At 33.0% G+C, this 21,572-nt stretch overlaps 1 protein-coding gene across 3 annotated transcripts; it reads right to left on the reverse strand.

Moving 5' to 3' along the window:
- Nucleotides 1-665: 665 nt before the first annotated feature.
- On the reverse strand, nt 666-21,432 carry LOC113519751 (uncharacterized). 3 transcript variants are annotated; one of them, XM_031913533.2, is made up of 8 exons: nt 21,233-21,432; nt 11,225-11,320; nt 9,653-10,015; nt 9,318-9,407; nt 8,106-8,268; nt 7,351-7,494; nt 5,670-5,874; nt 666-3,810 (listed from the first exon to the last, which is right to left on the reverse strand). In XM_031913533.2, the coding sequence occupies exons 2-8, from the start codon at nt 11,292-11,294 to the stop codon at nt 3,559-3,561; spliced, it is 1,287 nt and encodes a 428-aa protein (XP_031769393.2). In that variant the 5' UTR covers nt 11,295-11,320; nt 21,233-21,432; the 3' UTR covers nt 666-3,558. The 3 variants fall into 3 exon arrangements, with proteins under 3 accessions (XP_031769393.2, XP_031769390.2, XP_026760738.2); XM_031913530.2 differs by having other exon boundaries at nt 21,229-21,432; XM_026904937.3 differs by lacking the exon at nt 9,318-9,407 and having other exon boundaries at nt 21,229-21,430.
- Between the last annotated feature and the right edge of the window lie 140 nt (nt 21,433-21,572).

A 21,572-nucleotide genomic window follows, 5' to 3' on the forward strand; every position in this document is an offset into this window, starting at 1 on the left:
ATATATATATATATATATATATATATATATATATATATATATATATATATATATATATATATATATATATATATCATCTTCCTACCCTTATTCCAATCATTTGGGGTCGGCGTAATATGATTTAAAAAAGAACAAAAAGATTTGGTTTGTAGTTTTACGACCGACCTGACGTCAATCCACTTTGGGAATGCATTTATTGGTGGTTTTCGCCGCCTATGGTATGGGGGAAAGGATTGAGGAAAAAAGGAAGGGAACGTTGGAAATGCGTGAAGGAAATTGGTAAATGAGAGGAATAAGGGACTTATATGGGAAAGGAAGGGGGGGGGGGGACTGCAGTTGCGGAAAGGACTAGGACACTGTAGCGGCTTATTCTAGAATCGGACAGATTTCTAGAGAAGAACACCCCTGACTAATCTTGGTGTCCACTTTGGCTACAAAATTTAAATTTTAAATTATTTTATATTATTTGCAAATTGCTTTGTAGCTATTTTATGGTATGCTCGACCAATTCTAATAAAACATGAATTTTTAGGTTGGGCATTAGCCTATATAATAATAATTTCATAAAAAAAATTTTTTCTCTGAGCCGGTTTTCTACGCTTACTTTGCGAGGGATTTCATATGAAGATAGGTAGGTTTTTTAGAGAGACAATAAAAGATGGTAATATAAGTAGCCACAATGCTTGTGCCCATTAATAATGGTATTTATTTTAACAATTAGTAAATTATTATTCTTATAAGATTGAACAAATACATTTAGCACATTACACTTAGCGAATAAAAAAAAAAAATAAAGAGTACATCTAGTAACTATTGAGGGTAAACCATTAGACATTACAATTCGGTTTTGTTCTGTGCGGATCACACGGTATAGGTAGATAGATAGATAAATACTCTTTATTGTTTCCTCCAAAAGATTACAACAGTAAACTAATTCTAGACATAAACAATTATAAGAAATAATCACAGTATACCTGCGACATAAAATTATTTGGCAGTAGTGCATGCATAAAAAATCTATACTCTATATTAATATAATAAAGAGGAAGAGTTTGTTTATTTGAACGCATTAATCTCTGAAACTAACAGTCGGATCTAAAAAAATCTTTTTACATTGAATAGCTCATTTCTTGTGTAAGTTAAAATGTATATTAATAGGAACATCACCATACGACCACGGGAGAAGCCGCGTGATACAGCTAGTACTATAGTAGATATTATACTTGTAGCAAGTAAAGTTTTCGTATATTAATTTTTATTATTTCCATGAACAGTAATAGTTATAGATTACTCTTTAGGTACTTATTTAAAATATAAATTTATAATTAAATAAGTCACTGGTACAAGTATAAAGATAGGACATTTTGTAAGTAGGTACCTGTAGGTATCTATAGACAATATTTTTGTTGAAATAATAAGATATTCGAAACATAACTGCGAAGTACATCAAATTAAATTCTCATATAAAATTTTTCTTGCCTTTATTTGTAAAATTATAAGTACTTGATTAAGTTATAGTGATTGGTATTTGTGTTTGTGGCGTATTACTGGCCATCACAATACGCCTTTTATATAACTGGTCATCATATTCCGTTTGTCATATTTTTATATTTCTATTGTTCTTATGTTTTTACAATTCTGTCATTTATTAGTCTTTGTTTTCCTACCGATGAAGACGTCTTAAAAGAGAACTACAATATTAAGCATTTTAATTTATCAACCCGTGTTTCTCTTCATGTTTGATCACCAGTTATGATCGATCAACTTACAGAGATACCTAACCCTTGCTTTCATTATAGTAGACACATAGCTATACTAGTACTTTTTATACTGAAGAAATTAATACATTTATAAAAAAAAAAAAAACATACAATGCATTAATTACTTGAGCTGAAAACTACTAAAATATAAATTAGCAAATGATGGTGGTCGATTTTGAGGTGCCACCTCTAACCTATCTCTAAAATTAAAATTTGAATTCGATATCACTGTATAATCCGTATTCAGTAAAAGTCCGTAACAATGGAAACAACACAAATATAGTTCCACAGGTGGGAAAGGGATAGTTAGTAATGGAGACTGAGAATCCTATTGCTAGTAATATACCCAACAAGGTCGACCTCCTCGCGGTTCCCCCTGGAAACTATCATGGTTAATTCCTGATGAATTCATCATGATGGGCTAACTGGCCTGTTTTCATTCTCATCTATCACCCTTCACTGGTGCTCCGCCAGCGTATACCGTTAGCGCAGGCGGGATTACCATACCATTTCCATCCATCAAAAAAAAAAAAATAGTTCCACAGGTTTATGATGGAATTATTATTTCTGTACATATGTATGTGTGTGCTATAAGGCGATGTTAAAATTTTCTAGCAAGTGTATAAGCTCAGGAATATATTGAATAAAAAATCAAGCCTAGCACAGTTCAAGTGTGTGTATATTTATTTATTGAAACCGAAGTTAAAACATACCCAGTAAGGGTTTGTTTAATCACTGAGAAATCTTTCTTGTAAGCATCAATTTGTAATCTTATTATCTTATAAATTTAAGTCAAATTTATTGTAATTTTAATTTGTGGTGGACCATAAACCAGATAAGATAAGAGATAAGTTTAGAGAAATAGCACTTCAGAATAGTCCCCAGTATACGCATGCATCTATTGAACGCATTCCTACAGAAGTATACATATATAGGTTGAGCTTATATATTGAGCTTTCTTTTTTTTTATATCTCGGTAACTTCGACGTTACAGTACATAATATATAGGTGAAAACAATATTATCTCTGTATGAACAAAACTTTTTTTTTTTAAAAAAAATGTGAGTCGATAAACGACAAAAATTTTGAGCCTCCCACACTAATGCGGCGCGTCCTACGAATGTATCCTAAATAATACGGATAAAATTTTACAGAAAACACAGAAATCAAGGTAGTTCTGTATTTATTTTTGATGCGATAAACCAAAAAGTACTCGTATAGTTCTTTGTTTTGATATGAATTCTCAATATATTGATGTAAATTTTATTTAATTGTAACATAGAAGAAATTTCTATAATCTTATATATAAAATTCTCGTGTCACGGTGTTTGTTACCAAACTCCTCCGAAATGGCTTTACCAATTTTTATGAAATTTTGTGTGCATATTCGGTAGGTCTGAGAATCGGCCAACATCTATTTTTTATACCCCTCAATGATAAGGGTGACCCACCCCTAAAAAAAATATTTTTATTTTTTTGACAAATTTTTTATTTTATTATAATTTAGCATTGAAAAATACATACACCTTTAAATTTTCATCGTTTTACGATCAACCCCTGTATTTTAATCGTGATTTTTATATTTCGCAATAAGTGGTAATACAACGTTTACGGGGTCAGCTAGTAATTTTATAAATCTGTCTCTTAAAGTTCTGGGTAAGCGCGTTTTATCTTAGGCCGTTGCTTTCCATCTGGTGTGGTGAGGCAAAGCGCGAACCTATCGTCCAATAAACGATGTCAGGAAGTATTTGTGGTAAGCCAGTGTATAAATACTATTGTTGTACGTGAATGCATAATATTATTCATATCGCTCGTGTGGCGTGTAGGCCATCTCGATCATTTCACTGTTGCGTTCCTTCTTCACTGGGGTGACGAGGAGTGAGGTTGGCGCCGAGTCCTGCCCTGGTTCCATGGATACCGTAGCCAGTTCCGTGGTCACAGTAGGCTCCGATCTCAGTGATGCGTTGTCCTGTTTAGAGGGAGACGGCTGGTTCGATCTGCTCGATCGATTCGATCGCCGTGTCGACTTCCTCAGGAAGGGAGTTACTTTCTGTAATTTTAAGTTTCAAATAATTTATATTAATAAATACCACGGGATATATATATATATATATATAGAATAGGCCATCCCTTCCTTTCCTGTGGGTGTCGTAAGAGGCGATTAAGGGAAGACGAGGGATAGGCAGCAGCTTCCCGCTTAAACACCTACAAAGTTTAATTGCATTTGCTAATCCACCTGCTAAGTGTGGCAACTACTGGAAAAGTTTCCCCCAAGGGGGAGGCTTTTGTTCGGCAGTAAAAAGTTAAAGACTGATATGTTGATGATAAAATAGAGCATGTACTATGAGTACTAGGCAGTAAATAGATATAGTTAAATATTTTTTTGTATCTAAATAATTCAGTTATAATCATCAATACAAATGTTTGTATCATATAGGGATCGAATTCTCGATCATCGGAAAGGTGTTGTCAGTCACCCTGAGAATATTATAAGAAGCGATTAAGGGAACAAAACGCCAATACTCCATTGCAAGTAATAGAAAATTGATGAGATATAAATGTACGAGCAGTTTGGGCTATGCCAAAATTTTAGAGTTGGGACGGGGGCTCCTCCCCCTCCCTTAAGTACCTCCTCCCTACCCTATTATGTTGACCTCCAAGCGGTTCTCCCTATAGAATATCGTGGTTAATTCCCAGTGAATTACTGGCCAATAGGTGTCTCCTTATATCATCATCATCACCTGTCATCTCTTATTATTATATATACTACTACTACATATTATATTACTATTATTTATGTGAAGTATAATAATGCCGCATGTGGAGTTACCATTATATTTTCGGCCCATAAAAAAAACTTTCTGTTGAGAAAGCAATCCACACATTTCTTAATATGGCAACTTTATTAGTCTATGTTTGATGTTTGTAGAGTGATGCTCTCTGGTTGCTGTCTGGTAATTGTAAGAAAAGAAATATGTCCCCTCTAATTCATTGTATAACTTAAAGATATTAATAAATATATAAATATGAATAATGTGTATAAATATCACAATAAATACTCTGCTAAATTACTTCAAAATAAAACTTCCTCATGATATAAAAGTACATTACGACCTAACTAGTTTCGACGGTAGGTTTGGAAGTGTAGTAACACTTTAGTCTTTAAAGATATAATAACGGGTAAGTATAATTATTGTGTTCGGTCTAAAGGAAACGGTTGCCACATTTCATCAAGTGCGCTGTCTGCTTGTTTGGTAAATTGTATGATTAATACGCCTTCTACCATGTTCTTTTGCGAGCTGAAATAATATTATGGAACTATTACGTTTTTGCAACGGCAACACTTGTCAATTGCCTCTTATCTTATTTGAAAATATAGTTATCAGCATATTATTTTTTATTGAAATTGGTGCATATGTAAGATTATCTTGATCCAGATAATTTCATTCCTTGTAAATTTAATAAGTTTGTAATTTAAAAGTATTTTATTTTCCAATATATAATATTATAAATGTAAAAGTGTGTGTTCGTTTGTTACTTCTTAGCAATCATTATGAAACTTGGTGTGCACTTATGGTGATGGATATCCCAGTCAGTGAGATAATCCCACGCGGATAAAGACGTGAGTTATAGCTAGTTTACTATACAGAATGAAATTGAAGTAATTTGGACCAGTGAACCTGAATATTTGTCATAAAGGATATTAAAATGACAAATAATTCTGAGCTTTCCAAATTGATTTGACATACTGAATGATTATTATGTATAGTACTGCACAAATACGGAACTAATAATAGTATACACATATATGGAGAAATAAATGAAATAAAATAAATAAACATATAAAATTTATTGTGTGTAACATACATTGTGATATGTGATTGTAATATTGAAGATGGTGAGTTATACTTGTTGGGGATCCTTGACCAGGTGCACCCCGGAGTGCTTGACGGCGAAGTCGGGCGCGGCGAGGCAGCGCGCCAGGAGGAGGGCGGCGGCGCACGCCCAGCTCGCCCACACGCCGGCGCTGGCGGCGCGCGTGGCGGCCACGCGCCCGCCGAAGCTCCACGTTGCATTCCAACTGGCGTCCAGGAACTCATTAACGGGCGAGCAACTGTGGAGTTAGATAATTGCTTCACTTAGTATTATTAATTTTATAGAGGTCTTAAGAAAGGAAAGCTATATTAGGTCTAAAATGAGAACAAAGTTTGAGCCTTCCATGCTTTATTTTTTTAAATAACTTTATTGATTAAAGAAAATATGGTACAAAAGTCAGACTTCATGCTAGCAGTATTCTCTAGCAGTCTACCTTTGGGATGAACAGTGAATCCTAAACGCGGTACTTCGTTATAAATAATAGTTAATAATAAATACCTAAATACATAAAATGATGATAGTAATTTCTTGTACATAAGTATAAAAGAAGTATATATCTTACAACAGTAATAACTAGTAAAAAATATATATTAGAATATCTGGATAAATAGATACAATCTAGAGCACTAGCTTCGAGGAAGTAAAATTTGTGTTCAGTGTTACGTCAATTGTTTTGGAAATCAGTACCACACTTATCACGCAGCTAATGTGCTTACCACTGCAACACTATCGCCACTCGAATAATATATATAAAATATACCGGAAATCTATTTGTTACAAACCATGATATTACGTACCAAGGTCGTGCCACGGTAGCGATTGGATACAATGGCGTCGATCTAAATAATGTACCTAATTTAATTATATGCATTTATATTTATACTGAGACGATTTTTACAATTGTACTTGGATAGAATAAATGAGATAGTAGCTAAATAGGGTACAAAATATGCTGCTAACTAAATTAAAAGTGTGAATGTGAATATGTTTCTGTCGCGAAGCAGCTGAATATAAGTGTTTCTGTTTGAAGGGCTTTTGTAATACCTTAACGTCACTGTAATTTCACAGCTAATCCTAATATGGTAGTGGAGGGCGGAAGGGATTATTATTAATGGGTAGGTTAGCCCCATTACTACCAATATATCCTATCAGGACGACTTCCAAACGATTCCCCCTGGACACCATTGTTATTAATTTATTGTTGAATTCGTTATGATGGACTAACTGGCTTGTTTTTTCATCCTCGCCAATCATCCGTCACTGGTACTCCGTCAGTGGATACCGATAACGCAGGCGCAGTTACCATTCCATTATCATCTATTAATAAAAATATGGCAATGGAGTTACAAGGTATGGAGGCATAACACCATACCGTACTCAGTAATGGTAACTTATGAGGAGTTTAGAGAAGAGTCAGTTGTGAATTCTATTCTTAATCTGTGATTTATAATATAGACTAATGTGCATTGGTTATGATAAATTGTATTTTTTTTTAAATCTCTGTTTCCTGCATTATAACATGGTCAGCGGAATAAAACTTTATTTGCGTAAATTACTGGGTTTAATTCAGATTATCCCATAAAATACCTTCTAAACGTTCAGGAGTAACATGTGATGGTGCTATTTATATCTACCTTTTTCATTTTCCATCAGATGGACTATCAGTTTGTATCAGTTGCGTAAAAAATATTATTTATTATTTAAGGATACTAACGCTGTTGAGTTGGTCATGTTATGAAAGGCCGCACAGAACGCGTGCAGTCCTCCGTTGGTGGATGTGAAGCTGTGACCAGTGAGCCCGACCAGCACCAGTGCGAACAGTAACGCTGGTGTCAGAATACGCCATGGTTGCGGTAGTCTGCGGCCAATAAATAACATTTAGACATGTACAATCTTATTTGTTACAGATAAAAAGGTAAGATGATGTGATTTTCACGTTGCGGATGTTTATGGGCGGCGGTAATCACTTACCATCGGTTTATACTAATAAAAAAAACAAGGTCACAAAATATCTGAATTTGCAGAGTCCAGTTTATAATCGCCATGTTTTTAAATAATATAAAAGTTGTTTTCCGTATCTGTCTATTTCCCCGCTTATTTTTTCTTAAACACCCATTGAATTTTGATTACACTATACCCTAAGATTATACTCTAGAAATATTTTTGTCAATTGAAGTTTTTTATAGACTCCAGGTCGCAGTTTGTAATATTTTATACTATAATAGCATTCTTTTTTAATAAAAACTTGTCATATTTACAAAAAAAAATATTGGTTTGTCTTTGACAGTATACTTTGTCGATTGCAAAAATGTCATTAAATTTGGTGTAAAAATGCTCTTTTATATATATATATATATATATATATATATATATATATATATATATATATATATATATATATATATATATATATATATATATATATATATATATAAAAGAGTAAGTATAAGGAAAAAATATTAGTTTTACCCAGTTCTGACGCGTCCACCACCTGGACACATGGTGAACATGGTGACCCAGACAGCAGCGAATACTGTTGACAAGATGGGCATGTATTCGACGAACTCGCATTCTGTCTCTCTCCCGAAGAGGGATCGTGACGTGTCCAGCACCAGGTGATGGCTTCTATTCCCTATGTATAAATATAAAAAATATTAGTATAGAGTAAAATATATATGTATAGTGATTAAATTACTTTAGAGCCAGGCAATTGACATGATTGGTGGCACTTGTTATTAATAACAACAAAAAGCAAATCAAAGTACTTAAATGTTAGTAAATAATTAAATTTTATATTTGGCACATTTAGTAAACAATCGTATCATGTTTTTTACAGTGCATAAATTAATATATAACCAGAACATCTATCTTATTTTTAAATTACTAGTTTCTAAAAAAAGACATGTTAATTGTAGATAACTGGATGTACACAAAACAATTTATCTTGGTCTTTCGTAGTTTTATCAGGAATCAATGGTCAATAAAAAAAAGGAAAACATTATAGGGAGGAAATGGATGCACGAGCCTCTTCATTCTATATAACAAATTATGTATGAGTATACAGTTTAGTAGTAGACTATATAAATTAAAATGATATACTCAGTGCTTGTAATTGTTATTAAAACAACAAATTATTTCTGATTCTCAAAATTCGGTCCAGGCTACGAAAGTGCAAATAGTCACACTCACTCACATACAAACAAATTAAACACATTATCTATGAGGGAAAAATAGGCAAATAATGTACCATATGAGTATGTGCTATATAATATTCCTTAATGCTATGATCGCTGTGTATACTGCAATAGTGACTTAGCGACACACCAAAAGCTACACAAAATCTCATTTTTTTATTTTTTCTATATGTCCCTAAGAATGGTGTGGTTCTTATTATTCCTAAGGTCTTTATGAAATCATAATAACAGTTAATGTTTATTTCCTCCCACATGATTTAACACAAAGATATTGTATGTAGGTAACAGGAAAAGTAGGAGGTCAAATTATATTTTCCTGTACTTTAAGTCTTTTGACTTCCATTTTATGAACTATAAAGTAAATTAGTTTTTCCTTTTTTACTGCGATGACCGTTATTTGATGTGGTAATAAAAACATTGAGAGTGAACAATGAAGCATGTGAAGTGATAATTAAAATTGTAATTAATTCAATCAAAACAAACAAACTCTTGGATTTCATAACCCGAAATGGTTTCTTTAAAAAATTCAGAGAGAACCGAGTAACTGATGGATCATCTGGATCGCGTTCTACCCGTCCTATAGAAGAAAAATAGTCTCTGAAATATATCCAACACAGAAACATACATAATGCAAATTATACATTAATGTAATCTACAAACAAATGCATATTCTGTTTTTTTCATAACATTGCGATCTATTAAGTAAACAATGTTTCTAATGCTTAAATATTTTTTTATCGAAATATAAAATGCATACGAAAAACAGCTTAATTAAAAAAACTCTAACTTTTTCTTTTGATAAGGACATGGGCAGCTACTCACCTATAATTACAGTAATATTGTCCACTTCCACTGAAGTTTCAAACTCGTCAGTAGTCTCTGTATATTGAGCTTCTCTTTTCGTTATAGTTTTGGCATCGGTGACATTATCTCGGACGGTTTCTGTTGTTTGAGCAATGATTTTGGTCGGTTCCATCGTTGTTTCTTCAGCCGCTGGCACATTTGTTGTATTATTGGAAGGATCATCTTTAATTACGGTTATGTTATGTCGTGGAACCATATGAAACTCCAGTAATCGAGGATAGATTACGCAATTATGGTCCACTAGTTGCATTGTGTTTTGTAAAAAAACGTAGTTCAGGATGCCGAATACGGCCGCGCAGGTGTAAAGTATCAGATGCCATGCTAGAAAGAAAACTAGATTATCCAAACGGCATACAACGGCAATATGAAAATACAATTGACTATCTTATCTACGAAATCTTATCATCAACGGTTCAGGTTATTTTGTATTCTCTTTACAATTTTTTCCCTCTTGGCAGAGCAATCGTAGACGTTTTAGATAGGCTTGTGTCTTTGTAGCACGTTGTATATTATTTTTTATTTTACTATTTTTCTGCTATTTTATATTATTTTAATAGTATTCACATACGTCACATACTATTATTTGTATTATCCATCGGAACATATTGATTGACCAAGACAAAAAGTAGCCTATATCAAATTTCGTGATATTTGGTCAAACTGCAGTATCAAGGACATTAACTAAGCCATTATAAAAACAAACGAGATTCTTTTCACGTTTATAGTAAGTAGGTATATTTATTATATACCTAATTTACTCAATTAATAAACATTCATAATATAAATAAGGTTAATATTCATTGAATAAATCATTGTGAAACTTGTATGCAGAGTTCCAGACAGATTGAGATAATTTCTCAATTCTTTAATCCATTGAATAACCTATAAGATCTGGAATCGATCTCAGTGTATATTTTATGGTTGGAAGTTTCCGTTAATCACCGCTTCACTCGGCAGTGAGGAAACCCAAAAATATGCTTAGACACGTTCAATCAAATGTTGACCTCGATAACTGCGGCGGTATTGTAAGTACGATAACAAGTATTGCTGCAAGTTCCCTGCTCGGTTGGTGTCTATCTATATCCTTATCGTTACTCAACATTTATATTTTACTCGTGCTGTGGTGAAAACTAACCCATTCAGGTCACATAAGTACACGGCTTGGCAATTATCCAATATTAAAGTTTTACCTCAGTACACTAAAACTAAAGTGTACAGTCGTAAATTCGTATCGATATGAAACACAAGCAGAAATATAATATTTACTATGCACTAGCTATAATCTGATTTGACCACGTAAAATGTGTTGGGCTAATTCAGGACATAGCCTATAATGTAGAGCATATTTTATTAAAATTCATTGAACCGAGATTGATAAATATTTTCTTCCTTTTAATATCATGTCTACTAATTAAACAAAATTGTTAAAGTAGTAAATAATAATACGTTAATAAATAATTTAATTAATACTTTTGCTATTAATAATAATATTTAAGCATTACTTGTGTTATTAATAAAATGTTAATTTACCTTTCCAAGCTTTCAGACTTTTTGACGACCGTTCCTCAAGTTCGCATTGGTCATAAATTAAGATTGTCATCTTTTATTTCTTAATCCATTTTCATCCTGTAACAAAATGCATATTCCTGTAGAAGATTTTCAACAATTTTCTATTAAGATCAACACATCTAAATGCCATTATTATTACTCTGAAACTACCGCGTTTGACGCACTCGAAACGATAAACTCGAAAGGTACCTTTCAGCAATCATGTTACAAGGTACGTAGTATACTAAGACTGTAACTTATTACCGGATAAACAAGTTAACAGAATAATGGAGAGCAAAATCTGATGTACAAAATATATTTTTGTCTATAGGCAACGGTCACCACTTTTTATTCGATGGAGGGTTGTTAGCTTTGGCATTCTAAGTATCATAAAGAGGATTTGGATTTTGTAGATTGGTATTCAATTTTTTCTAAAATTCTGTTTTGATATAGTTTAGTCTAAATTATAATTAAATTGAATTGCATAATTGTGTCTTAATTTACTGGAATAAACTGATGGAATAATATTAGTATAGTTAATATAGAGAATATTGGGGGGAAAGGGATTGTTAGTGATGGAGACAGAATCCCATTGCTTGCAATATACCCAACCAGGTCGACCTCCTCGCGGTTCCCCCTGGAAACTATCATGGTTAATTCCTGATGAATTCATCATGATAGGCTAACTGGCCTGTTTTCATTCTCATCTATCACCCTTCACTGGTGCTCCACCAGCGTATCCCGTTAGCGCAGGCGGGGTTACCATACCAATTTCATCCATAAAAAAAAATATAGAGAATATTCAATTATAGTGGAACTAATTGAGCACGGGTAGGTATGGATGTGACCTATAAAATTCGTAATATCGATTTTTCATTAACTAATTACCAATTGACTGTCCCTAGACACATCGTAAAGTTGCTCCTTGCGGTAATATAAATTAGAACAAGTAGATAATAATTGTTTCCTTTATTAACCGACCTAAATAAAGAAGTTTTCGATTCAGTTGTTTTTTTTTGTTTGTTATCTGAGAACTCCGTCACTTATAAACAGATTTGCAAAATTCTTTTTTTAACTGAAAGGGTATATTTTCAAATTCTTCCACGAACGTTCAGGCTGTGAAATGAACTTCCTGATGAAGTTCTTTTTTTTAATGGATGATAATGGGACGGTAACCCCGCATGCGCTAATGGTATACGTTGGCGGGACACCAGTGAGGGACGATAGGTGAGAATGAAAAGACGAGTTGGTTAGCACATTGTGATGAATATACCTGGAATTCAGCACGCTGGTTTACAGGGTCGAGTCGTGGACTGGTATTTTGCATTACTAACAATCCCTTCCCCCCCCCCCCCCCCCGCCCGTACTGTAAAAATCAGCAACGCGCATGTGACACCCCTGGTGTTGCAAGCGTCTTTAAGCTACAGTGATCGTTTACCATCGAACGGGCTGTATACTTGTTCGACACCTTTATGGTATATACAAAAAAATTGTCCTATAGAGATTTTACTAAAATCGGTTAAGTAGTTTATTTTTTAAATCAAAATAACCTATGACGATCGAAGTCGGTATCTTTTTCTACGGAACTCTCTTTAATCGCTTTTGTAGTAGTTACTTGTACGATAGACGCACTATGAAATAGTAATAGCCAAGTAAACATGGCCATAACAAAGGGTAATAAACATTGACATATATTCCAAATACAATTTCTAAATAGAACATTCCATAAAATATTCCCTAAGAGATAGTTTTATGGGGTTAAGAGCTATTATTATTATTTTGACCACGGTAATGTTCTGAACAAACACCAATAGATATATTAGAATATTATAAACGAATAGATATATTAGTGCTACTAGATGTAATATAAATATTCGTTGTTTATTTTTACGGGTTTCGGATTATTAAATTAGTTTGCCCTATAATCTGTCAGCTGACGCGTAATTTTTTATATATATTTTATGCAACTTAGAATGGCAAACAAGATGACGACCCACCTAATGAAAAGTGGTAACCGTCGTCTATAGACATGAGCAATACCATGGACATAACAGAGTGTACTGTTTCGCCCATGATACCTTCCATGCGATGCCATTCCTGAGGACTCAGGTTTTATTACTCTGTACCCTGTAAATTCACTGCCATATACCACCCTACAAACCGAAACACAGCCATGCAAACATAACTGCTTCACGGTAGAAACACGAATTGGACAGAGGTGCCCAAGCAAACGACTTTTGTAATAATGTAGTGCGTTATTTTTCGATGTTGAACTATATTATTTTATATAACTATATTATTTTCACATTTCTAAGAATACACTGACAATTCGCGTTAGTGTATGTGTGATATAAATTATTTAGAAAATTATAACAAATTGTACTGTTTTGACAAAGTGTTTTTAGAGACGTTCTCTACATTTTACACGCATCGCAGTCATAGCAAAAATAGACTTGTAGGCAGAGTAGGCGATTGCCTAGGGGCCCCTCATCGGCTGGAGGCCCCGCTTCCCGGCATACATTTTTTTTTTGAAATTATTTCTTATATCTTTATTTATTTGCCGCATATATTAGAAGTTTACAATATTAAACTTAAAATATAACATGCATTAGTGTATTGTACAGGGAAAATGTTTCTTTAAGTGAAAGTTACATTCGAAAATTTGTATCTAACAAATCATCAATGAAAATATTATTGCCTTTTTTTATTAAATTATATTAGCGAAAGACGTGCATTGCCTAGGGGCCCCGACCTGGTTAATCGGGCCCTACAGGTAGCTTACCTATTAGTCACTGTATTTACTGTCAGGAAGGCAACATTTGGTGTTGAAACGGAGCAGGTATCATTTTTAACATAGGTTAAAAATGACATTATTCTGATGTAATTATATACATACATTATATACATATGTACATACAATAGGTATTACTAGTCTCTAGATAAGTTTTGGTCAGGCAAATGTGACAAACAAGATTTGTAAGATATATATATATATACAATTCAATGATTATGTAATATATGTAGGTATAAGATGGGCACAATCGGCCACCAAGGGCTACATAACTTTGGTGGCCGATTGTGCCCATCTTAACTTCATTCTTAATTAATCATCCTTTCATTCCTCTTACAAGCGTACACTATATATATAGATGTATATACATAGTATACGCATAGTGACTATAATCTCAGACAAACAAAAACCTATGTTAACCTACCTCATGTTTATAGGCACGAACAGCACATACACATTCACACATTTTTTATTACTATCGTGTGTTCATATTTATATTTATCAGGCGGGCATTTAGTTTGTATAAATCGTATAAAAACTCCAAAAATAATATCACACTAATCCACTACCAGTTCCCGCGGCTTCGCCCACGTAAATCAATTTACGTGGAAATTTCGGGAAATTCCTTCTTAGTTGAATCACTTATAGTTATTAGAATATATAGAACTTAGTTAATTTTAAACTTTCGCGTTGTTTACACATACTTTAAATACACGATCGGAACTTAACACGATGTAAAAGCTTTTAGTGGTGGTATACCTACCTACATACCTGCTTCTTTATTGTCGACATTTCGTGACCACAACGTGGTGCAATCCACGTCGAAACGTTATATCGCGTTAAGTCCCGGTTATGTATTTAAAATATATATGGAACTTAGAACCAAGATTTTATGTTTCTGCATCTGGCAAATATAATTGTCAGTGTCTTCTTCTATGTATAGATAGAAAATTAAAATGTCAATTTGATTAATGTAAACCGGTTTTGTTAGATTTCAAGGTGAAGAGCGTTACGTCGAGTTTCGACTATGTATATACCGAATTTAAAGACCTTATTTCTTTTTTTTTTTTAATGGGTGATAATGGTATGGTAACCCCGTCTGCGCTATTGGTAATGGATGGAAATACACTGGCGGGGCACCAGTGAGGGATGACAGATGAAGATGAAAGTAGGTCAGTTAGTCCATCCTGACGAATTAAACTAGAATTAGTCACGATGGTTTCCAGGGGGAACCACGTGGAGGTCGACCTGACAGGGTATATTGCTAGTAATAGGGCGATTTGACCCCATTACTAACAATCCCTTTCCCCCCTTAAAGACCTTATTATCGTCACCGAAATTGTGATGGAGCCAAAAATCAAAGGAAAAAATATTTTTAACTTTCTTTGCGGTTTTATTTGTTTATTGTCAGACTTTGTGACTACCTACAATATCGTTTATATATCAAGGAAAGATATGATTTGTGGCAGCAAGTTGTTGAATGCATAATTGCTTCCAGATAAAAAAAAGTACGTGAACTTGTCCAGAAAAAACTGACTGACTTTTTCCAATTTTTCATCACTTTAAAGAGCAAAGTTAACAATCTCTATGATCTTGAAAAGTTTAAGATCTTTAAAGACTACTGAATCATCATCTCGCATGTGTGGTCGGTTGATAATAAATCTACGGAAAATAATAATAAGTAGTCTAGAGACAAATGTTATTTACGACAGACAGACCTACCGACGACCTACTGTCTGATTGAGGTCAAACAGATCAAAAAAGTGCTCTTTTTTAATTTGGGTGAGTATGAACAAAGATTTCGGAAACGACGATAAATAATTAGAAATGATAAAGCATTCATAGTAACTAGCATATAACTCGGGATATCGTTAGGGTAACACATAGGATCTATGAAATGATAGTATAAGGCAGGGGGAAGCACAAAAGGGTCAACGTGCAACGGCTTGGCTGAGCCCATATGCGAAAAATAAGATAAGGATTAACATTATCAGTTTATTTAAAATATAGTTGATAGGACATTACCAAATATAAAAAAAACATCCAAATATCTCATATTTTTTACTTTTTTTTGTTATTACCTTAATATTATAAAGTTTTATTAACAAATATATATACATATTTAATAACAAAATGAGATGCTCTTCTTCTTAATTATTGTGCCCAACAGAACCTATAAGTTTATTAAATCTTTTTATTTATTTTTTTATGATGAGTGAACAAATATAATAAATATAGATAACTTAAAAAAAATAACTAATACGCAAGAGGCATACACAGTGGCACACGACCTGTATAATCAATGATATAAAAGGGTCATGTCATGCCTATTTTTATAATTGTTAAGCAATTGTAAATAGGGAGAGGTTTTCAATTTGTTTGTATAATTTTGTTATTGTTTTCGTGATTATGAATGCTATGCCACTATCTTTTTCAAGTATGAAGCAATTTTGATAAGTACTTCAACAGTGGCTAGAGTTAGTGCATAATTTTTAAGTTAAGGTGACGAATTTGTTTTTTTTTTTAGGGTAAGATCGAACGATGAATAGACTGTTCAATAAAATTTGGTATTGAAAGACAATGTTTAATCTCAGGTAGAAACTAGTAACTATAGTTAATTTATTCTGGAATTTCATTTTATTTTCGACTTCGAATGTCAAAATTTCTTTTTTGTTGCTAATTTCATGGCAGAAGTTAGCACAATTTGTTTGCATCTATATGATCTCACCTGAGGATCTCACAATTAGTGACAAGAATTATGAGCAATGGCGGAACGTTTCTGATCACGTGATCAAACTTGAAAATTTAATTACATCGCATTAACGATTCGATAATGTCGAAAGATCATTCTAAAAATAGAAAAATATGATGCTTTTCGTTCCATTCAGCTGATTACATTTTTAATGTTTTAAATGAGTACTCAGGGACTACGGTATTTTCTTAAAGTAGAGATGTTAATAGAGAGTTCAAGTTTAAACGTCTATAATTGTAAATTAAATCAAGATAATATCATACTAATTAATTAAAACAGTAAATTATTGTTATTTTGTCCATATAAATATCATAAATTATATCTTAGATGTATGAGTACATAATATTGTTTTAGAAGCAGTAACTACGAGAAAAGCGTCACTTAGTTCTTTCCAAAAGAAGAAAGATTTGTAAGAGCGTCTTTTTTTGTTTTATTTGTTGCTCCATTTACGTTTACGTCATTAATTTTGAATTAGATTTGATCTCATATTTTTCTGTGTTCATTAACTGATTATTTTTAATTTCTGCTTATTATATGCGTATTTAGAGGAGGACCGTGCCCATCCTAGAATCGTCTGGTACTCATCTCAGGATGCAAGCGAAACTTCACAAAGACGTTTTTGAAAGTACATATGCGCTTTTTTACGGGTTATGCCACTAAAAATGAATTTTTATTACACCAATGCTTATATTTCTGCCTTAGATGTCTGCGTTCTAAATTTTAATGCTCTCTATCTACGAAACATTAAATTTTAAATAAATTTATCCACAAGCTGTTACCCGTAATTTCGCTCGTGCTTAAATAAAAGTAAAGGATAAATGTTTGTATAGAAGATTCTGATTTTCAAAATAAGAAGCTTTAAAAAACGCATTTCTTAAACCTAGCAAGATGATGCTTGTATAAGAAATTTTCGCTTTAAGGTGGAATTTTCAAAAAGCCTTCCTTAGTAGATGTTGATATCATAAAATGCATCAACTGCCCAAATTTCAAATTTGAGCCCTGTGTGGTTTATGCTGTACACGATTTTATAGGGGGGAAAGGGATTGTTAGTAATGGAGACTGAGAATCCCATTGCTAGCAATATACCCAACCAGGTCGACCTGGAAACTATCATGGTTAATTCCTGATGAATTCATCAAGATGGGCTAACTGGACTGTTTTCATTCTCATCGATCACCCTTCACTGGTGCTCCGCCAGCGTATCCCGTTAGCGCAGGCGGGGTTACCAATTACCATACCATTTTCACTCATAAAAAAAACCACGATTTTATATGTATAGATAATGAGTGCACCATCCAATAATAAAACTGGTGTACACGGCTCGTAATATCGTTAACGAGTACTTGTTGTGTATGATGTAATGCGCTTATTTTATATTCGGTTTTTTATAGCCGCATAATGGCTGTCATGTATTGTAATCTTGATAACAGTTTAAGCAAAAATTGCAATTTCGATTTATTAAACAGGATGTCTGCACAGTTGGATGTGTAAATAATGCTTTATACTGAATTAGGATAAATAGTATCCAGGACCACCTATGCAAAATTTAATCCAAATATCCAAACATATATAAATAAATCTCATCTAATTTAATTAACTAATTAAATATAAATAAATCTTGATAAACTTTTACTAATTAGGTAATAACTATAACATACAGTTTCGCCCGTGTAAATTTGGTAAAAATATTTGATATAGTATGCCCTTATACACGTATTATATATGTATATCCTAGTTTAGAATGTCTTATTGACATTCAAATCTAGGCGCTTAAGTGTTATTAGGTAAGAAACATCCAAACACATTTACAAATTCTGGTTTATATAAGTAGGATGAAATCGAATTAGCATCTTTTTAAACGAGGGATCCGTCAGTGAAATATTTTTCCTAAAGAAAAAAAAGTACCTTATATACTAACTTGAGTGTCATTTTTATCGTTTTTCCACCTATCTTTTTTTTATACTACTTAGAATGGCAAACAAGCTGACAGCCCACCTGATGGAAAGTGGTAACCGTCGCCTATAGACATGAGCAGTACCATGGATATAACAAAGTATACTGTTTCGCCCATGTTAGCCCCCATGCGTTGTCATTCCTGAGGACTCAGGTGTTATTTCTCTGTACCCAGTAAATTCACGCCATATCCTATCTACGTTTCTTTGGCCAAAATGTATTTATATATTGCTCTTTAATTGTCTCTCAACAAGTTTTTTTCAAGTTTAGATTCAGATTTTTGTACTTAATGGAGAATTTAAGGATTCAGTCCGCAGTTGACTTGTTATCTACACAATCGTGTTCTAGTGCTCTTTTGTTCAATAGCAAAATCTGTAGCTATAAACTACGATCACGTTATTTATTATTCAGTTTTGCGGATGTCTCAAAAATGCAAGTGAACAAATTGTATTTTTGGGCGAAAAAATAGAGATAATGCAATGAAAGTGCAATATTTGTTACGACGAGAGTTAATATCATAAAATGACATATTTTTTGTTTTGGTGAACACGAAGTCGAGGTCAAGATTAATCGCTTTCATTCATTTCTGATAACCTTTTCTGTGCAATGATATTAGTATAATTTCGTTTTATTAAATTGTTATTAAAAATCACCCACGGTGTTTTTTAGAATATTATAACTTTATGTGACTTCTAATTTGGCAGCGACTGACGTAAAAGCTCAGGAATCGCATCTTGGCGTTGTTGCCGTCTATTCATTAGGTCAAGGACTTCTTCATGGACAAATCGATGATTCGTATAAAATGATCGATGAAGTTATATCTAGGCATGTAGATAAGTCATTGAAAATCTGCCAAGAGTAAAATTGTATTCATATTGGCTATTGCTATAATTAATAAAATAAAATTACCATCGTTTTTAGTGGTTAAACTTCTATATACTTTATCTAAATAGGTACTACTAATTTGTCGTATCCAGTGTTTGCACCTTCAAAAAAGAGTAGGTTATCATTTTGAGATTAGAAAATAAATATCATAATATGAAAACAAAAGAAATAGTTTTCGTGTTCTCGTAAGATATTTCTTCTCTAATTCTGAACCGATTTTAATATTTTCTTTTTTTTGCAATCACGTTACATTAGTGTTCATTAAAAGAATTAAATTTCCTAAATTTCTATATCACTACATAGTATAAAACAAAGTCGCTGTCGCTGTCTGTCCGTCCCTATGTATGCTTAAATCTTTAAAACTACGTAACGGATTTTGAAGCGGTTTTTTTTAATGGATAGTGATTCAAATGGAAGGTTTATATATGTATAACACATGTATAATATTGTAGAGAAACACTGATAAATTTAGAGGTTCCTAATGTGATGTGGTAAATAAACACATTTTTTTTTCGCTTATATTGCAAACGTTGGCTGAACCACACGATATAGATCAAAATAATGTACTACAGTATTATATACTTTAAAAAGGTCAACAAAAAAATTCGCAATGGTATATGTCTATCTCTTAGGAATAAGTGTGGGTTCAGTATTGTACCCGTGCGAAGCTGGGGCAGGTCGCTAGTTATTCATATTTTACAGAAATTAATGAAGCGCCGCGCGTCGGTTAACTTTAAACATCAAGATTACAGAACCTCCTTAGATTTTTTTGAACTTTGGCTTTAACTGTGCTGAGCTTTTACCGATTAAGTATTTTTTAGTCTGTATTTATTTAGAATTGATACAATTATAATATTAAAATACATCTTCATCACATGTCATACCATATATATTTTTATTATATGAAAATATGTAATAATATATATACCTGCTAGTTACTAGCATTTCAGTAGCACTTGACTCGGCGTTAATCGATGATGTCAAGCAGGTTAAGTGCGGTTTTTTTCATAGGATACAGATCTTAGAAGATAGACCGTGTAATGGCACCGTAGAATGCCAGATTTATTTTTTTATTTGAAACGGAAACTTTAAAATTTCGTTTCTATCTACGCTGTATATTACTATAATCCATATATTCATATCCATAATAATTTTTTTTATGGGTGAAAAAAATTACGCTGGCGGGGCACACAGGTGAGAATGATGGCAGATCAATTGATCTATAGTGACCAATTGAACAAGAATTAACCACTATGGTTTCTAGGGGGAACCGCGTGGAGGTCGTCCTGATAGGATGTATTACTAGCAATGCGGTTGTTAAATCTCATTACTAACAATCCCTTTCCCCCCAACCATAATAATTAGAGCTTAGCTTGTATAGTTGATCGTCTTTAGGGTGAGAAAAGAGACCGCAGACAGTTCTATACATTACATTATACTATACATTAAAAAATACATAACCAAGTATGGCTATCTGTTGACAAAATTTGATTTTACGTCCATTGTTAAGAATAATATGTAATGATTTAATGAGATGTATAAATGATTAAGTGTATATATTATAAGGTAAGGAAGTTACAGTCTACTCTTAGAGCTTACTCTTACCTACAAAGAAAATCCAATTTTCAGAAGATAGGGCGGTCACTTTAATAAAGCCAACGGCTGTATTATTCACATTTTATTAGTTCATATAAATATATTTTTAATTAATGACAAACCACTAGACAGAAAATACGCCAGCTAATAAAAACATAACACAGTTTCTCAGTAACGCATGTCGCGAATACTGACTCGAAATACTGGAATAGAATTTAATTATGATTACATAAATGACAACACTGGAAAGAGATGACAAGAAAACATTATGTTATCGCAATGAATGTGATAAGGATACCTATATGTTCCTAACTTCTGCGTTCAATATTCGGTGGTGCGCCGAGTGTTGCGCA

The sequence above is a fragment of the Galleria mellonella genome, unplaced genomic scaffold (genome assembly GCF_026898425.1).
Source record: "Galleria mellonella isolate WM207_F2 unplaced genomic scaffold, CSIRO_AGI_GalMel_v1 utg65, whole genome shotgun sequence".
NCBI lineage: Eukaryota > Metazoa > Arthropoda > Insecta > Lepidoptera > Pyralidae > Galleria > Galleria mellonella.